At 46.2% G+C, this 19,926-nt stretch overlaps 1 protein-coding gene across 1 annotated transcript; it reads left to right on the plus strand.

Annotated features, from left to right (window-relative positions):
• Positions 1-2,112: 2,112 nt before the first annotated feature.
• HSPA2 (heat shock protein family A (Hsp70) member 2) lies at positions 2,113-4,472 on the plus strand. Its single transcript, XM_067554930.1, has one exon. It carries the CDS (start codon positions 2,180-2,182, stop codon positions 4,079-4,081), a length of 1,902 nt encoding a protein of 633 aa, XP_067411031.1. The 5' UTR covers positions 2,113-2,179; the 3' UTR covers positions 4,082-4,472.
• The last annotated feature ends 15,454 nt before the right edge of the window (positions 4,473-19,926 follow it).

Raw genomic sequence — 19,926 nt, forward strand, 5'->3', positions numbered from 1 at the left:
TTCTGTGCCTCTGAAAATCAGGCATTCTATATCAAAGGGCTTTATGATTCTTTTAGAAAAAAGGTGTTTCTGTTTACTATGATAAACCTACACCATTCTATAAGATAGAACATAGTGCATATATGGAACAGGTATTCAAAATCTCTCAGTATTTGGAATAGAAGTGGGATTCTCCTGTCAGGTAACAAGACCTTGAAGAAATGCATTCACACAGTAAGAGTAATTATTTTGAAAGGTAAGTAAAAAATATCAATAGTTTTTTCATCCTCTTAAATTATCTCGGTAAAGGCAGATGACAATATATATGTGGCTGAGCTGATAAATTTCTATGAGTTTTGCAAGACTATGTTAAAGACAGTGGCCCAAATTAATTAGAATGACTAGTACATATTTAACATCTCCAGAATACATTGTTCAAATGAATAATTAAAAGTGCACAGTCGTTAATGCTAAGAGAAAGAAACATCAACGCAAAGTATTATCCTGCAGGCAGAAACAATGATTTGCCTTTATTACTATATTTTGAATGCGTTGAAGCATTTGGTATTTGTCAAGAGAGGGGAAGAGTAAAACATTGGGGAACAAGAGATTTTCATAATAACTTTTCTCTAGCTCCGAGTTCATAGTTTCACAGCTTACGTTTGAACTAAATAGAGGCATGATGGCATTTACGTTAGCACAACCCACAAAAATTTGGAGAGGTTTCAAGAAATGTCACTATGCAAAAATACACAGCAACAGAACTCCTAAAATCCTCTACAAGGGGAGCGCTAAAGGCCACACGTCCGTCGTCCCCATAAAACATGCCAGTCTGGCTATGGCTTTGGCAGCTATAAAAGTAGTGAACACACACTTCTGTGGTTTCAGGAAGCTGAATGAGTGAAGGCAATGTTAGTGGGCGCTGGGGGCCAGCAGGAGTGGGTGAGGCAGCTGTGTGAGTGAAAGGGGACGCAGGGGAGGGCTGCCAGCTTGCCAATGTCAGCAGAAACCAGGCTGGTCTCGCTCGTTGAGGGTGTAAAGCAGGACAGAAGGGTTTGTGCAGGTCTGCGAGAGACACCGAAACTCTCCCTCGGCCGCTCGGTCCCAGACACTGGGGAGCCAGCCCCTGAGCGAGGCAGAAACAAAGCCAGGCGCCTTTCCTGCGCAGCGTCGCACGGCCGGGATTTCTGCACGGCAGCCGAATAAGGGGAAATTCCCCACCGGCTCCTGCCCTGGCGGAAGATGACAGCTGGCACTGAACTGAACTTTCGGGAATTACAAACTGCGAACCCGACACACCCTGCCCTCGCCGCCCGGCTGCCTGCCCTCCCCTCCCTGCAATCACCCCATCTCCGCCGGTTCCCCACGCCCTGCCGCTCCCCCCGGCCCGCACCCCGCCACAACACTCCTCCTCGGCCTCCTCTCCCCGCTGGACCGACCTCCCGCCACCCCCTTCCCGCTCCCGCGCCCCTCAGGGCACACCGGACGGCGCGCCGACAGCGGCAGCCCCCGCTCCGCCCGCCAATCACACGGAGCCCGCCTACGCCGGCTGGGCCCAGCCACTTCGATCGCCACCTACGCAGTGGGGGAGTGGCTCGCGCCCGCAGCTACTGACATTCGGACAGCCAGGGAGGAGCGGCGGTTAGGGAAGCAGGGTTATTTGCATAACCACCACCCAAAAAGTCTCTCGAGCGCCTAACTCATTCCACCGCCCCTAACCCATTGCTCGCATCCTATTGGGTAAGGGTGACATCAATCCCCAAACGCCAGACTAGCGTCCGCTGGAAGTTTCTGGCCGAGTCGAGGAACAGGGCGAGGGCAAAGGAGAACCAAGCGAAGTGATTGGCCAGAGCGCCGTGGACGCTACAAAACCGTATTGGACGAAAAAGACAAGGAAGAGATGCAGTAAGGCTATTGGTCTAGAGAAGAAGACCGTGTGAGGGATTGGGCAGAACGGAAAAACGGAGATGATTGGTCAAGAGGCGCAAGGCGGATCTTCTGCCGGGATTCACGGAGGTGATTGGTCAAAGATCTGCGGCGAGCGAACTGATTGGGAGGTAGGGTTCTGGCAGGTTCCAGAAGAAGACGGGCGACGACTATAAAAGACAGTGAGCCGCCGCGCTGAGTAACCGCAGATCGCGCTGCTCCTAGCGAGAGGAGTGTCCCTAGAAGCGTCAGCTCAGCCGAGCCAACCGCCGCTATGTCGGGCAAAGCTCCTGCCATTGGCATCGACCTGGGCACCACGTACTCCTGCGTGGGTGTCTTCCAGCACGGCAAAGTGGAGATCATCGCCAACGACCAAGGCAACCGCACCACGCCCAGCTATGTGGCGTTCACCGACACCGAGCGCCTCATCGGCGACGCTGCCAAGAACCAGGTGGCCATGAACCCCACCAACACCATCTTCGACGCCAAGCGCCTGATCGGCCGCAAGTTCGACGACCCCACGGTGCAGTCCGACATGAAGCACTGGCCCTTCCGCGTGGTGAGCGAGGGCGGCAAGCCCAAGGTGCAGGTGGAGTACAAGGGCGAGCACAAGACGTTCTTCCCGGAGGAGATCAGCTCCATGGTGCTGACCAAGATGAAGGAGATCGCCGAGGCCTACCTGGGCCGCAAGGTGCAGAACGCCGTCATCACCGTGCCCGCCTACTTCAACGACTCCCAGCGCCAGGCCACCAAAGACGCCGGCACCATCACCGGCCTCAACGTGCTGCGCATCATCAACGAGCCCACGGCGGCCGCCATCGCCTACGGGCTGGACAAGAAGGGCAGCGGGGCCGGCGAGAAGAACGTGCTGATCTTCGACCTGGGCGGCGGCACCTTCGACGTCTCCATCCTCACCATCGAGGACGGCATTTTCGAGGTGAAGTCCACGGCCGGGGACACTCACCTGGGCGGCGAGGACTTCGACAACCGCATGGTGAGCCACTTCGTGGAGGAGTTCAAGCGCAAGCACAAGCGGGACATCGGCAGCAACAAGCGGGCCGTGCGGCGGCTGCGCACTGCCTGCGAGCGGGCCAAGCGCACGCTGAGCTCCTCCACCCAGGCCAGCATCGAGATCGATTCGCTCTACGAGGGCATCGACTTCTACACCTCCATCACCCGCGCCCGCTTCGAGGAGCTCAACGCGGATCTCTTCCGCGGCACCTTGGAGCCGGTGGAGAAAGCCCTGCGCGACGCCAAGCTCGATAAAGGCCAGATCCAGGAGATCGTGTTGGTGGGGGGCTCCACCCGCATCCCCAAGATCCAAAAGCTGCTGCAGGACTTCTTCAACGGCAAGGAGCTGAACAAGAGCATCAATCCCGACGAGGCTGTCGCCTATGGTGCCGCCGTGCAGGCTGCCATCCTCATGGGGGACAAGTCTGAGAACGTGCAGGACTTGCTGCTGCTCGATGTCACCCCGCTCTCCTTGGGCATCGAGACCGCCGGCGGGGTGATGACCGCCCTCATCAAGCGGAACACCACCATCCCCACCAAGCAGACCCAGATCTTCACCACCTACTCCGACAACCAGAACAGCGTCCTGGTGCAGGTGTACGAGGGCGAGAGGGCGATGACGAAGGACAACAACCTGCTGGGCAAGTTCGACTTGACCGGCATCCCCCCAGCCCCCCGCGGCGTCCCGCAGATCGAGGTCACCTTCGATATAGACGCCAACGGGATCCTGAATGTCACCGCCTCCGACAAGAGCACGGGCAAGGAGAACAAGATCACCATCACCAACGACAAGGGGCGCCTCAGCAAGGACGACATCGACCGGATGGTGCAAGAGGCGGAGAAGTACAAAGCGGAGGACGAAGCGAATCGCGACCGCGTGGCAGCGAAGAACTCCCTCGAGTCCTACACCTACAACATGAAGCAGAGCGTGGAGGACGAGAAACTGAAGGGCAAGATCGGCGACCAGGACAAGCAGAAGGTGCTCGACAAATGCCAGGAGGTGGTCACCTGGCTTGACCGAAACCAGATGGCCGAGAAAGAGGAGTACGAGCACAAGCAGAAGGAGCTGGAGTCACTCTGCAACCCCATCATCACCAAACTGTACCAGGGAGGAGCCGCCCCAGGCGGGGGGGCCGGAGGACCAACCATTGAAGAAGTGGACTAGACTGGACTGAACTCGAGCACTGTTCATGGACAGTTATTTCCCCATTCTCCGCTTTACTTTGTTCCTAACTTCAAAGAGTCCGTGTCCTACCGGACTTTGTTTTGTTTGGATGTGTGTTACGAGCTGGGAAAGCCGCTTCTGTGCTTGCAAAGAGAAGGCAGGCCGGCTTGCTAAGGTTAGTAGCAGAGAAGTTCTTGTTCACTCCGATACAACGCCAGTGTTCGGGATGTTGTCTTTACGTGTTCAGTGGCTCCTCCGGAGTGCCCCCCTTGATCCTTATTGTTGACAAACATTTCACGTTCTGCATGGAGAATGTTGTTTAGCAAACGCTTTACGAGTATTTGCCAGTCTGGCATCTGGAAACTTTGGTAATAAAATAATATTGAAAGCATACATTTCTCTTCTGTTTTAATCGTAACTGGCCAAACGCCAGCGGTCCCTGCTCCTCATCGGGGGGGCGGGGGGGTGAGAAGGAAGCGTTAAGACTCCAAAGAAGTCAATGTACTACCGCTTTGTCATAGACACCGGGCACTAATAGCGGTGCAAAGGCTGCTGACGCTCCAGTGAACTATGGAGTGGGTGCTCCTGGCTGCCCGGACAGCAGGTCCGGTCCTAGCTGGCAGATCCTCCCTTCCCTAGCTGGGGGTGGGCCGGGGTGGGAGAATAGTGCATGCTGCAACAGACAGACTCTGCAAGGTTCGCTTTCCTGCCCTAATTACCGTAGCTGTCAAGCCGCGCGGCCGGCCGGTAAAGGCTCGGCTGGTGCGGTTACAATGATGGGTGTTGTCAGCGCTGTGTAAGCGGTAAACATTAGCTGCGGGGCTCTGTGCAGCCCAAAGAAGGCTCGCTAAGCAGCTGGGGTGGGAGGAGGGCTGGAGAACCCTCGGCTGCCTGGGCGGCTCCGCACAGCTAGGTTCTGCTTTACAAAGAGCCGAGCTCGTGGTCTCTGCAGCTCTCATGCGCTCTGAACGCAGCCCGCTGCTACGATGCTAAACGAAATCATCCGGGGGGGGGGGCGTGGCCGGTGGGCTCTAGCTAAGCTGACTCAAAACCAGTTTGCAGAGGGGAGCCAGCCCAGGCTGTGCGGTGGCGAGGGGGGGGAGGATAAGGATTTGAAACTGCCTAACTCCTCCCAAAGCCCACATCTGCAAGAGCAACTGCAAAGAGTTTACTGTGCATGTTAGTGTTGAACTGTATTCCTATTCCTGTCCAGTAAACATCCAGCCTGGTAAGGATTGAGGGGTTGGTAATTCAATCTAGGAGTTAAACTCTAACGCAGGACACCAGCTTTCTATTTAAGGTAACGTTTTAAGAAAAGTAAACTCCGAGCGGTGTTACTGCAGAAATTTAGCTAGTCTTGCTGGTGGTTACATTACAGCAATAAATGGCTGGTTTAAACTCCAGATTATCTCTTGCAAATTGTCAATCAGATCAACCTAAGTATGTTGTCTGGACCCAAAAGGTGGGGGACAGTCACTATTTGATGTAGTGCATAGTTCTTCAACACGCCTACAATTTCAAAGCATAGCTCAGAACTAGGGAGTTAATTTTTTTTCTTTTTCTCTAGGCAAGATGTAGATGCAGATAAATCCTCTATTCCATACGTTAAAAATACTGCGCATAACATAAGGCAAAACTCATATTTTAAGGCTAAAACTGTCCTTCAATGCTAGCAACTTCTGGGTCAGCTCAACCATATATGTTCTAATTTAAAAACTAAGGGGTCAATTAAAAGACCTAAACTTGTCTTATCTGCACGAAGTATTGAGTTGTAGTTTGAAAAAACAGTATTTCAAACTGGTCACAATGGTCTAAATTGAACCCTACTCTGGAGTCCCCTATTTGTAGATAAGTTATTGAGCCTCTTTTTGGCAATAGTTGATATTTCAATGTGTATCCCTAAACTCTTTATCTGGAGGTAGATAAGCCAAATTTAAGTTGACAAGTTTTTCATTTATTCCTAAATTTAAGTGTAATGTTAGTTGATGGAGTTAAAGAATACTCAATCTCTTTAATGCTAACCATGAATTTATTTTTATTAGCACTCACTTTTGCTGAAATGCTTCCCTCCCCTTTTCTCTGGGTGGAAAGAGCACCTGAAGCATTGATCTGTGAAAGACCGTATAAAGGTTGATAGCTGGAATAGTTGCAAGAACACTGCTTATTTCTTCCTCTAACTTTCTAAAATCAAGGACTGAATTAAACCCACAGGTTTCATAGCTGCCCCAGGACTCTGGGTAGTTTTGCTGTTTGCAATGTTCCCTTTTTTGTGGGGAGAGGAAACTGGAATACTGAGGAATGGCCAAACAAAATAAAACTGCTGAGGAGTAGTCAGTCTAAGGAGGTGCACATAGGAAGAGACTTCTGGACGTGAGTGTTAATTCTGCAAATTACACAAGCTGACCCCTGCAATGCTATTTCTCCAAAGACCATAGTTTTTAGGGATCAATTTATTCCTGAAGTCTGCAGCATGGTTAATGTTTTTATCCTTTTTATTAAAGGGTTAGATTAAAAAAATTTCCTTAACTTTAGTAGAGGTCTAAAATTCCAGTTTACTAAAACATTTCTCTCAGCCTGAATGGCAAACTTGCTGCTGAGTTCTTGTGTACACAGCATTATCACAATGTTTGAGTTAGTTACTGCTGGGGAAAGTTAAATATATGGGTTTAAAAAATAGTGAGCTATGCAAAACCTTGTTTTACCTACTGCTGTCCCAGATTATTCAAAACCACTTAAACTTTACCAAATGGTTTATATGTGCATTCTAAGACTTAAAGGTCTGTTAGCCAACTTGGCAAAATTGGTCTTACATTTTATGGCTAATATCAATGTTAAGCTTGCTAAATCTTTTAACAATTTAAATTTTCATAGTTGTGGGAAACTCTGGGCATGGGCTCCAGAATTATTTAATGATATTCAGCTGGGGGGGCCAGGAGGATACCATGACAGGATTTTTTTCCAGCAAGTGATCAGCATGGGAGGGAGAGATAAGATAGCCATTGTTTTATTTCCCCTTGTTCCTTTGAGTGCCACGAGAAGCGCATTTTGCTGAATGCCTGCAATAGCTATTATTTCAGTAATCCTCCTCTGCCTGTTTGAGGTTGGTTGGGGTTTTTTTTTTTTGTGTTTTTTAAACCTATCTACTTTTACACTAGAAAAACTAGTACTGCAGCAATGGTTTAAAGATTAGTGCTGGAAGGGGTGAGAGGGGTCCATCAGATTGTCAGATAACCAGGGATGGGTTGCTCTAGAGCAGCTGTATTGTAGTTAGAATAAGATTTCTGAATTTTTTTTGTCTAGACACACCCACATTGTATGAGAGCTATAAGGGCATAGCTACTACATTGGCAAGGTTGGGGAAAATCTAAGTCTCAAAGCACATTTTAGCCTTTCAAATGTGACTGGGAGGAGGGGGGGAAATTGCCCTGCTCAGGGCTGTGGTGTTTCTCTTTTGGGTAAAACAATCAGATACAGCATTTTACACTGTTCACATTATAATTAAATGTGAACCCTAGTGTTAAAAGCCTGGTCTCACTCAGGTCACTGGCAAAACACTCACTTGTGGGGTGTAATGCAGCAGGGCTCGATTTCATCCCAGGTTCCTACAGGAAGTAGGTAAATATCAGGAAAAAATGTTGTCCTTTGTAATTAGGGAGAGTTGAAGAGTATGCCTAAAATTAGGGAATAGAGAGAGAAGAGCTGCACGTTTAAGAATTATATGGTCTAAAATCTGGCAGATTAACTCCCCCATGGTCAGCCTGTAGTGTTGACACACACAAAGTTGCCTCATTTCATCAAAAGCATTTCACTTCAAAATTTTATTTTTGCTTCAACAAGGCTTTGCAAAACCATGCCTGCTCAAAGACATGTCTATAAGTAAAGTGTTTAATTACAGTTTAATATTTAACTGGTCTTCATTTGTTGCTGATCAGATTTGGAAGACTTCTATAGTACTATGGACGGGGGGGACCCCAGTGTTAGTAGTTAACGGAACATTAAGGATTCCTACGGCACTTAAATTGCTGTATTGCATGGTGGAGTAAAGAGATGCTATTGTTTGTACCTGCAGTATGCTGGTACTTTTGTGATGCCCATAGGTTCTGAATTTTCTGATTGATAATTTTTGTTTATAAATGGGAGAGGGAAGAGCCAACAAGGAAATAAAATGACTGATTAATTAGGCAGGGAGTGTGGGAGGGAGCTGGGGGACCTGCTTCATAAGGCAGGGGGATGTCCCAAGAACCTGCAGGGGGTGGTAGGGAGAGGGTGTAAGAAAGCTGAGGAATGGATTGTCTGCCTGCTCCCAAGCCAGCAGTAGGGGTTGAGTCAGCTCCCTGTAACCTGCATGCTCCAGAATGTGTTACAACCTCCAGTGTCTGTTTCAATTTTTGCACAGAAGTAGTAGTGTGCAGGGTTGCAGCTGTGCTGACTTCTTTCTAATAGCATTTGAAAAGCAGGAGTGGCTGTGTCCCAGCAGTCTCCATTTTCTCTCTCAGAAGACCTTGGAAAGAGCACAGCAGGTTTTTGCTGGGTCTTCCTGTCATTTATTTAAAATATTGTTCTTAGAAGTTCAGCTAATTGTATGATACGAGCTGACCAGAAACGTTTGAAAGAAATGTGCAATTTAATGATTGCCCTTTAAGTTCTGTCCTCTGGATTCCATTCCCTGCTGCTTCTTCTTCCCCCCCCCCCCCCCCCCGACATATACATGAAGAAAAAAGGAAAAGCACTCTGAGAATTAGCTTTTTCCATGTAGATACTACATGTAGCGTTATATCGAAGGCTCTAAGTTAAAGTGCATGATGTGTAGGCCCGCTTTTTAAAGTGAACTTATTTCAAAGCTCCTTTCTTCAGACTTACTGCTATGTACATGCCAATTTTTGAAGTTTGTCATTCTCTGAGTTTAAAAAAACCAAGTGGTGGTGGTTAAATACCCCTTTTTAATGTAAGTGCAAGGGTGGCATTGATTTTGCTCAGTTTACCGCATCCTACCCCATCGGAAAGTAGCTGGGAAGTGGTGGTGTAGATTAGAATACTCTTTCAACACCACTGTGAGGATACAGTTGTGCAGACCTTATATTTTCAGATGCATGAACATGTTTGATTTCTACATATAGAATAATAGCACTCAAAACACCCAAGATATTCTCCCTTGCATGGCCCTAGTCTCTCACTGTCTTTATTGTGCTCATCTCCTTTATTCTCTACTGCATGAGAGGCATTGGGAAATCTGCAAGCTTTTTCTTCTCCTCTTCCCTGAGAGAGAGCACCAAGGAGGAGTTTGGGTAGTGGCAGGCAATGGTGGGAGCTCCGTTTATTCCCCTTGAGGATGGCTGAAGATAGCCTCAACCTCTTAAGTTGCTTGCGTTTTTTTTTTTCAAAATAAAAAAAAAAAAAAAAAAAATTGATACTGTCCCACCTGTTGTGGGGAGGAAGACCGCTCCTTCTGCCATCACTATTCAGCTGCCCTCAAGATAGCAAAGTCCTTCAGTAAAGGGAAGACAGCAGAGAGCTAAATTTTATTATTTCTTAAGTAACACTTCTGAAATCTTCTGCTTAAGAAAACTGACTGTCTGTGTGTACACTCAGAGGGACGTACAGAATAAAGTGTAAAACCAATTTTGCTTTCTTGCCTCATTAGTAAGTGGATGACTTTTCTATTTAGTGCTAATAAAAACAAAGTTTAACTTTTGTGAAAGGAGACTAGAGTGAGGTGACTGTTTTCCAAATACACCAGGTGGTTCTGCTCTTTGAGTTCATCCTAAGACTTTGTGCAACCGCGATGGTGACAGATGAATAAACAAATATACTGAAGTGTGGTTCTGGTAGTTTGTTTCATTGAACACCTTGGTGGGAGTGGGATGGGTGACAGTAAATGTTGGCTATGAAGCAAAGCTTAAAAATTACTGAATGTTAGTAATTTCCAGGAATGTGAAAAAACCAAACGAAAATCTCTGTGCAGTACTTGATGGATTTCTAATCTCAGTAATTTATCCCTCAGACTGAGGCCTTGTCTGCACTTCGAATGCTTTAATTGTAGAGCTATATATACCAGGAGAACCCCCTAGTGTTAGATTCAGCTTATGCTGACAATGAGTTTTTCTGTTGGTGTAACAAACTACCTCACCAAATAACATTAGCTGTGCTGTATGCAGTGTTGTAGCCACGCGGTCCCAGTTTAGCAGAGAGACAAGGTGAAGTAATATCTTTTATTGGAGCAGTTTCTGGTGGTGAAAGAAACAAGCTTTTGAGCTCTGGATAAGCTCAAAAGCGTCCCTCTCACCACAAGAAGCTGGTCCTATAAAAGGTATTACCTCACCCACTTTGTCTCTCTGCTTAACTGTGCTGACTAGCACTCTTCTGTTGGCAAAGTTGTGTCTACACTGATGTGCGTGGGAGCGTGTGGTTTTTTCACACTCCTGACTGACATAGGTATGTTGACAAAACTTTGTAGGGTAGATCTCTTAATAGGGCCTTAGTAGCCCTCTCTTGCACAGTTCAGGAAGGGCTGGTGCACAGTCCTGCTACGATGGCTGGAGTTGCAGATCACTATTGGTTCTAGGACAAAGGGTGTGAGTTGGCTCTTTCTCCTTCCAAGTGGGAAAGGTTAACAGCAGCTTCCTTTCTCTCCCCCCCAAGGAGGGCATGGATGGGTCTGCAACTGGTTGTAGCCCATCTGTGTGAATGATTGGAAATTCTGCAGCTTGATGGATCAGAAGTTGGATAGAATTAAAGCGACAACATACTTCTAGAAATGTTAAAGCTGTTTATTTTGGACAAGATTTTCAAAAGTGGCGAATAATTTTGGCTACCTTAGTATTTTGGTGACCATTGGTAGACATCACAAAAGCCTGATTTTCAGAGGGCATCTGCTCAGCACGTCCTTAATATCAACCCCCCTTCAAAGTGTCTCCAGTTGGGCACCCCAGAAATTAGGAACCTAAAATAACTAGTCCCTTTTTAAAATCTTGGCCAAATTTCTGTTTTCTAGAATGTGTCTAGAAACTTTAAAATATTTTTCAAAGACATTTTCATTTACCAAACTAATTATTTTCCTACAGGCTCTGTCCATAGCCAATCTGGAACTCTGTTAATTAACACTTGCAAGTCCTAGTTCCCCTCTCCACTATATAAATCCCCTGTAAAGGGATAGAGTAACAACAAAGTTAACCCCCAATACGGGGTGTAGACTACTCACGTTTTAACCATGTCTTTGAATGGTGGTAAAGCCTTGGCCATGTCTATCACTGGGGCACAGAAGAAGGAATATTTTGCCTATTAGGTCCTTTTCTGTTATAGTAAAATTGTGTTGCGTAGGGGGGAAAGCCCACTTTGCTGTATGTTTCCACAATAACAAAACAGTTCTGGTGGCCACATCCTTATGGGTAAATCCTGTAAAAATTAATAGGGAGGAAACTAACAAGAGTCTATAGAAATGACTTTTATAACCCACATAATTGAATATTGGAGATCTTGTCTAGATTTTTAAACAATCCTTTATAATTCTATATCAGGGATATAATTGTTAAATTCTGTAGGATGATTAGAAACCAGGTTATTTTCTGTTAAGTTCTGGAGGACTTTTCCATGAGATTGACACCTTGTCTCTGCTTTCCACAAAGTACTAAATCAAAAGCCAAGTTGTGAAAATATGGATAGGTAATATTTCTGTGCATGATCTGTGCTTGCATATTTCTTCCTTTTCACATGTGGCAATTACTAACAAAAGTTCCTTGTTGGAAGCACAAAGCAAATATATAGCTACATAAAAATAGCTGATAACCTCTAACATTCAAGAATTTAATCTGATGAAGCCACAGAGAGGAGAGGAATCACATGGGGTTGTCAGAAAGAACATGCAGTTAGTTTTTCTGGTTTTTGAAATTCAGACTTAATTTCTATAAACTACTTGGCACTAGTCACATTCTGATTTCCCTTGAATGTCAGTATTCGAGACTCGGAGACCAATGCTGCTTTTGACTATCAATGTTAGCAAGTTCGCTTCCATAGCCTCTATTAATAAACTGGACAGGGCAGAGGCAGCCTTGTCAGGGTCTAAAGCTGCATAACAATCATGGTATTTCTGCATTACAATAGGGTCAGGATAGTAGAGAGGGCAGAATTTATCTAATGTAGCCAACAACAAGGCTATTCAACTACTGTCTGGTTTGGATACTCCAAATAGCTAATTGAAAAGCTGAAGCACTGGCAAAAGGAGATGTAAATTGGAGCCTCTTCATCCTGAAAAAAAAAGAATTAGGGGATTCAATTTTGCACAAATCAAAAATGGAAAATCCATAGCAATACTAAGCTAAATATGCCAAGGATGCTGTTTTATTCTGTCCTGGGGTATGGTCCTGCTTTTAACGAACAGAAGAGAGTACTTGGCAGGTATACTTCATACCAAGGGAATAGGTATTACTATAGAGAGCTTTAATTTTGGACCCTTTGTTTCTAATGCAAAACAGTAATGCACATAAAATACTAATAATCCCAGAGAAACCAATGCTGACATTCAATCAGCCACAGGGAAGGGAGGAGGAAAGTAGTCTGAAGGGTATGGAGACCAGAGGGTGCATCTGGCATGGAAAAGGAACACAGAAAAGACACAACTGGATGGTGAGTCAGTGATATTTTTGTTGAGTTTATTCATGCACTACTTGCTTTCCAGTTATGGACATACTGAATAGGTGCTCAGTGAGCACCAGTCTGTGCACTGAATGAGGCAGGGGTCGTGGGAAAATGAGTGTGATCATGAAATTAGACTATATCATGATGCTCAAGGGGGCTGAATTAAAGTTGCATGGGCAATCTTGATTCTGGTGCTTACTGACTTTTGGGTGCTTGACTTTTACCTTAATAATGTTCTTTTAATTTGTGTGTGTGTGAGAGAAAGAGGGGGAGAGAAATTTCTTAGGTTTTTAAAACAAACTGAAAAAAAACGGAAACGCCATCATGTGGCATTATGACATCCACAAGGGTCATCAGCAGGATTGGAACCTTTAGCACAGGTCTCTGGCACTTGAGCTAACAGAGTTGTCATCCTCTCTGTGCACCAGAACTACAGAGGAATGGGAGGGTTAGACAGTGGGTTCATAGATACTTGTTGACAGTGGAGGAATGGCGAGACTCAGGAATCTTGGGTTCCATTCCAAGATCTGGAGGGGAGTGTGGTCTAATGGGCACAAATTCTTGTGCACCATCCTAACTAATTTGTTCCTGTCTTAGGCCGATCTCTTCCCCACCCTGGATCCTTGTCCCAGTCTCATTCTTGTCAGCTACCCAGTCCTAGTCTCTATTCCTCAGGATTCTCTTCTCAGTCTGAGTCTCCGTGCCCAGACAGTCCCAATCTCCCTCTCCTGGTACCCTGTCTGAACTCTGTATCTCTGGCCTCCAGAACCACCCCATATGTCCACATTGCTCATGCCCACTGCCTGTTTCAGTCTCCCTCCCAATCTCAGTGTCTCCACCAACAAGGGCTTGTCTCAGTCTCTGCCCAGCCAGTCCCAGTTCTCACAGACTCTAAGGTCAGAAGGGACCAATGTGATCATCTAGTCTGACCTGCACAATGCAGGCCCCAGAACCTCACCCACCCACTCCTGTAATAAATCTCTAACCTATCACTCCTCCCATATCCCAGCTCCTTGTCAGATCTGTCTTCCCTCCCCTTCTTCCTTCTCCTGCCCCTCTGATTCCCAGCCCCAGAGTCCTTGCCAAGCCAGTCCCAGCTTCCTCCAATTCACAGTTCCCTCTGCCAGCCTCTGGTCAGGATATGGCTTTCTCACTGCCACGGCTTGGGTTCGATTCCCGGTCAGGGAGGGCATCTACTTGTGCTGGCTCCACTTGTACAACTCCAAATGCTTCACCCCAAAGGGTCTCAGGCTCCTTGTCTCAGTCTACCCCCCACTTGTCCAGCTCTTGCCCCCTCTACATTTGAAACAGGCAACATCTTCCTCCAAGATGCCTAGGAGAGACAGGTTCCTTGCTCTCAGCTCACGTGCCTCAACTCGGGTCCTGGCACAGTCTGTAGCAGCCTACAGCTGCAATTGCAGGGAAAGTCCTCTTACTCTGCCTGGGTTGGAGCATGCTCAGTGAGGATGGAATATCTGGGGAATTTAGCTGACTCTAGCAAGTCTCTACTGAGCATGTGCAAACTGCTATTTTCCAAAGGTTTACAACTTGGCTAGATTTGGGTGGATTTTCATGGGGATGACAAAAGGCACCTTCCTGACACAAAGGCCACCCAACCTGCCAAATTTCAAGTCCCTTATCAAAAGCACTGGAGCACTAGAGCTTCTCAAAGAAAAGGTCACCAGAAGTTTGTAACATGGAGAAAGCAATGTATTTTTTCACTCACCTCATTCTTGGAAACGACTGAACCATTTGGCATGACATTTATTAAAAAATAGTCAGCCTGAGGCAGACACCTGAGATGGAAAATTTCAGCCTAAATGGTTAAAGTTTGGGAAAGTTATAAACAACTGAAAAGAGTTTTATAATGGGAAGTGTTGGACAACCTTAATACTAGGCAGCACTACCAAGCTGGCCTATACTGTATTTCCCCTGCACACCATCTTGGGTTCAGGAGGTGAGTATGCAAAATATTCCCCGATGGCACCAGTTCCAGGCCCACCTGAACTTTTCACAGTGAAATGGGTAAAAGCATCAGTTTTGACATAGCAAACTCACATATAACTGGGGGCTCAATCAATACTGTCCTCCTTCCGTGATCTCTGTGAGCCATGGGAACTGTATGGTGGGAGAGGATGGGAGTCGAGCTGTGGCTTCACCGTTTCACTAGGAGGTGGCCTGTGGGAGCTGTGGTACATTGCTGTGGTACCTCTCTCAGTGGAAGGGAATTTCCCTTTAAAGAGAGGAGGATCCCAAGGACATCTGTGGGAAGGAGATGCCGAAGTCCTAGAGCCACTGAGGAGGCAATCTGGCCTTGTGTTATCTATCACTGACTAGAATGTGAAAGGAGCTATTTGCTTACGCAGCAGAGGGCATGAAATCTCTTAAAACTCTGCTTGCTTTCTAAATCCACCACATATTGACTGCTGTAAGAAGAATGGATAGTCATTCAAAAATGTCCTTTAAGACTTTGAAACCCTAGCACCCGCTCAGAGTTGGCCCATTGCCTTCTTTGCACACTACAGCAGGCTGGGTTGGCAGCACAAACTCATAAAAATGCCCTGTGGCAATAACCCAAAGCTCAGTCTTATCATTAGGTTTGGAAGGATTCGTTTTGTTATCAGGAAGTGTTGGTAAACTTTGATTTCATCATACACACACAACCTGGCGAATTTTTTTTCCAATCAGTGGCCATCAAAATTTACAGATCGGCAAAATAAAAAGAGTGCTGCTTGACAACTTGTTAGTGTTTGATTTAAGGATATTCACTTTGTATGTTTTTGACATGTTGATATTGACAATTTGTGTTTTAATGAGCTTCAACTTTTTTAATCTCAGTGTCTGCTGTCATTAAATAATTATTCTCTGAAGTCTGACCTCTCCATTATCTGATGGCCCTCCCTAATTTACTACACCTGTGAAAATTTAAATAGCTAAAATGGAAAAATGCTGTAAAATAAAAATTGATATTATCTATCTAAATTATAAATAAACAAAAATTGAATTTTGCCAAGACTACTTATAATGGTCATATTGCAGTGATTTCTGTACCTCTATCCAGAGATGTATGATACCCATCACCAGAGTACCGGAGTCCAGAATGTGGTAGTATTTTTTTAAGGGAAGGCCCATCACTGATGTTGTTTTTTGCCTGCTTCTGAAATGAAATGTAAATAGTAAATGAAGAATGAGGAGTAGATGCTTGTGAGTGGCTTAAAGCTTTAATGAATAGGATAATTGTGCAAAATTTGTTCAAGAAAATGGGGCTATATCCCTAACTGTGCAACAGACTTCTTGTGTCACCCTGGGCAAGGCCTTTAAGCTCCTTGTATCTGTGTTCCCATTTGTAAAACGATGGTGATAATACTTCCCTAGTCACAGGAGTGTTATGAGGCTTAAAATCCATTATTATTTCTAAAGCTGTTGGAAGGTCTAGCAAGTAGCAATTAGATTAGTTTGCAGATTTCCTTTTGGGATTGTGACAATATTGACTGTAGCTATCTAAGTATGGCTCTCCTAATACATTGCCTCTCTCCCATTTGGCATAGGCAGACCTGCAGGCAATCCTGCCTAATTTTCCCTCCTTCATTGCTGCCCTTTATTTTAGGCAATGCTTTACAACCTCTCTCTTTAGATGTGGCTTTTAAACTGGCCCAAAGGGCTACCAGCCCCTGAGGCTGATGACAATGCTACATTATAAACTGTCCAGCAAATGAGCCAGTGGCCATCATCATTTCCAAATCTCCCATTCTCCCTAGTTCAGGATCCTGTTTCTACAATGCTCCTGAGCTCTGCCATCCTGTGATGGGATGGATCTGAGATTGTTCCCAAATCTGCTTCTCTCATCCTGAGAAATATGCAGCACTGCTGCCAAACCACCAGAATATACTTGGCAGCCTGTAATAGCAACTGGAAACAAAACATACATAATGCAATTGTCAAAAAAGGTCACTGCAGAGAAATGTGCAAAGCTCAGTTTTGAATTTTCAGAAAGATTCAAGACTTCCTGTCAGCCTGTCAGCATTTGGGCAGGCACACTTTAAAGAGCACAAGAGATTTGCGTCTGTAGTGGCTTTCCTGCAGCGTCTCTCAGGGCGAAGCGGGGAGTTAGGTTTAGAAAGTAAATTGTTTCAGGCTAATTTTTTCCATGTAGCTTCTTTATAGCATTCTCCATAGCCTTACACACAGTCATAAAGATCTCAGTAATACTCTCCAAAAGTGTTTTCCCACAAGTAAAACATCTACTGTAGAAATGAATGGGGCACATCAATATACATAAGTGCTGAGTGCATAAGTAATGATCCTTCTCCCCCATCCAGCTGAGCTACCTATAAATCATATGCAGATGCTTTTACCCCCTCAATGTGTACCTTAGGCCTACTCTACACTTCCAAGTTTTGCTAATATAGTTACACTGGCTAACCCCACCTAGTGTAGATGCAGCTTTTACCGGCAAAAAGAGTGCTTTTGCTGTTATAACCATAGGGCTGGAACTGCTGCACCCCCTGGCTTGAAGTGGTTTCCCTCATATACAGGGTTTACAGTTTGGTTCAATGGCTCTCAGCACCCCCACCATACAAATTGTTTATAGCTTTATACCAGTTCCCTGCCTGAAATAAGCTATACCAGCCGGAGCACATTTCTGCTGGTACGACTGCGTCTACACTAGGGCAGCAACATTGCTCGTGTAGAGCTGGCCTTAGTGCACTTCACACATTTTCAGAAGGGAAGGGCAAACATTGACTGGGCAGCTGCCTGGGGAGCACGATGGTGCTGCAGGGAGCGCTCGGCCCTTTGGTGTTTGGGGACACATTCAAATCCTGCAAGGGCCATAGCGGGGCGGCAATGCCATCATGCAGCTACATTCCCTGGGTGCCTCCTGCAGGGACTGCATCAGTGATCAGGGACACCAAGGCCGCCCTGCATCTGCCAGTCTCTCCTCCTAGTCATTACACGAGCCCTAATGGCTGGCCGGAGAGATGTTGTTAATGCACCTGCACCCCCTCCCGCTCCCGCCTCTGGGGCCAGAGCTCGCCCTGGGGGGCTGGATTGGGGCCGAGCAAAGAGACTGCAAGCCCCAGCGTGCAAAGCGGCATTGCAGGGCGCATGGCATGCTGGGACTTGTAGTTTCCAGGGGCTGTTGCCGGGACACCGCCGCAAACAATGCCTGCCTCCCGGGGTCGCATTGTTCTCCCTGCGTCAGCCGGGCTCCCGCCAAGCGCCGTGCCACCGGGGAGTCTGCCCGCCCGCCCGCGGCCTGCTCCGCACGGACCCTGCAGCGCGGCCTCGCGGTGCAATGGCCGGGAGAAGCCGGGCTCCTGGAGACGGGTTTGCCGGCTAGTGGCAGGTCCGGAGCCTCTCGAGTCCCATCCTCCCCCTGCGGCTGCCCCCCGGAAAGACAGGGCCCGAGCGGGGACAGCAGCTTGGCCACCCGCCGCCTGTAGCCCCTGACTAGTCAGCGGGCCAGGCAGGCTGCAAGGTGAGGTGGACTTGAAGGGCACACAGGTGATCTCCGCTGGATTCTGCACAAGGTTTGGTTAGTGTGGATTTATCTAGCAATGCAGGGCAGAGGAGAATGGTGTGCTGCCTTTGCTCCTGGACTCCTGGGCTCTCTTCTCTTCTCAGCTCCACTGAGGACTTTTGGAAAACGGTTTTTCGTGCCTCAGTTTCCGGGCCTGTGACAGGTTAATAACACTAACGTGTTAGTGATACTAACCTCCTAGGGGAGTTGCCTTCTGACAGATCCTCTGGTGGAAGGTCCTGTTCTATATCAATGAAAATGATAATCCTTTACTTTCAGAAGTCTTTAATACAAAGTAAAATGCCTGCCATTTTGGTTTTACTGACCACGTGTTTAAGTGAGCAGCCAGGGAGTTATATCTGCACGGTATAGTTTGCAGACACAGTAAAGTTCCCGAGTCCTTCTTGCTATCATTGGCTATACTTGTATCTGACTCGCCATCTCCTGTATCATTAAACAGCTTCTTCTGCTTGATCTTTCACTAAATTGATCACCCCATGTTTACAATCGCAGAATACTGCATTTATGCAGCCCCTTTCATCACTTGAAAAAAAGATGGATATTATTTCCATTGTACAGATGGAAAACTTGAGGCCCAAAGCGGCCAAGATCATACAACAGTTCAGTGTCAAAGTCAGGAATAAAACCTTGATCTCCTGACTCCCCGTTGAATGTTCTAACCATTATTGAGGTTGCCTTCTGCTGACATGAAATGATTTTGGTATTCTAAGGTCTTGTCCACATGGCCTACAATGCAAGCTACCAGGGTGTGAATTGCAGTGCACATTAAAATGTTGCGCTCTCACTGCCCAGGTGGACCCTCCTAACGAACTAAAAGGTACCTAGTTTGTGTTAGCATAGTCCTTTCAGTTCATGCTAGCAGGATCTACACAGGGCGCTGCAGTTCACACCCCTGTAATCCACACTGTGAGGCTGTGTAGACAAGCCCTAAATCGAGCATTCTGACAACATTTTAGAACTGAGTAAGAGTCTGTGGGGATCTCTATGAGACTGGTTGGTCAGATGGCAAAACATGGCAGACAGCCTAAATGCAATACTGGATTTACATTAATTATCCTTTTTTAAGCCTTTGCAATCTTTCCTTTTTAATGGTATATAAAAAAGACTGAAATTTTTTTGGTAGTTTTTTTTTTTTCCAAAGTTTTTTTTCTCCTTGTTTTTCACTTTAGAAATACAAAATAATGTAAAATCTTGTCTTCTCTGGTTTTGTTGGATACCCCTGGGAGGTCTAAAAGATGTTTTGTGAACTCTTCATACCTCAGTTTAACAAACAAGGAACCTGCTGAATCTTTAACAAAGATTTCCTTTCTCCAAAGTCTTAATTAGTCATTGAAGTTAAATAGATGTTACCAGAAACAAACAAAAAATAATGTGTTTTAAAGAGCCTGACTAAAACCCCATCTGTTCTTAAAAGCTCTGCATTTACTTGTTCTCCAAAATCTTCCAATTTAAGGATGATTTAAATTTCTAATGTTTAAAAAAATTAAACCCCCAGCAAACCTTTCAGGCCTTTAGAATATTAAAGAAGCAAAAAACAATAGGAACCTTCTCTTCCTTAGCCAGTCAGCTTTTGGTGCCAAAGATTTTGTCTGTCTGGCCAGGTCAGGAGCCAGTTCTCGAGAACTTGTCTGACAACATGTGCATGAAATGGACAATTAAGACAGACCAAACA

Source organism: Emydura macquarii, unplaced genomic scaffold, assembly GCF_026122565.2.
Source record: "Emydura macquarii macquarii isolate MOO-44397 ecotype Brisbane River unplaced genomic scaffold, CSIRO-AGI_Emac_v2 contig_1551, whole genome shotgun sequence".
Lineage (NCBI taxonomy): Eukaryota > Metazoa > Chordata > Testudines > Chelidae > Emydura > Emydura macquarii.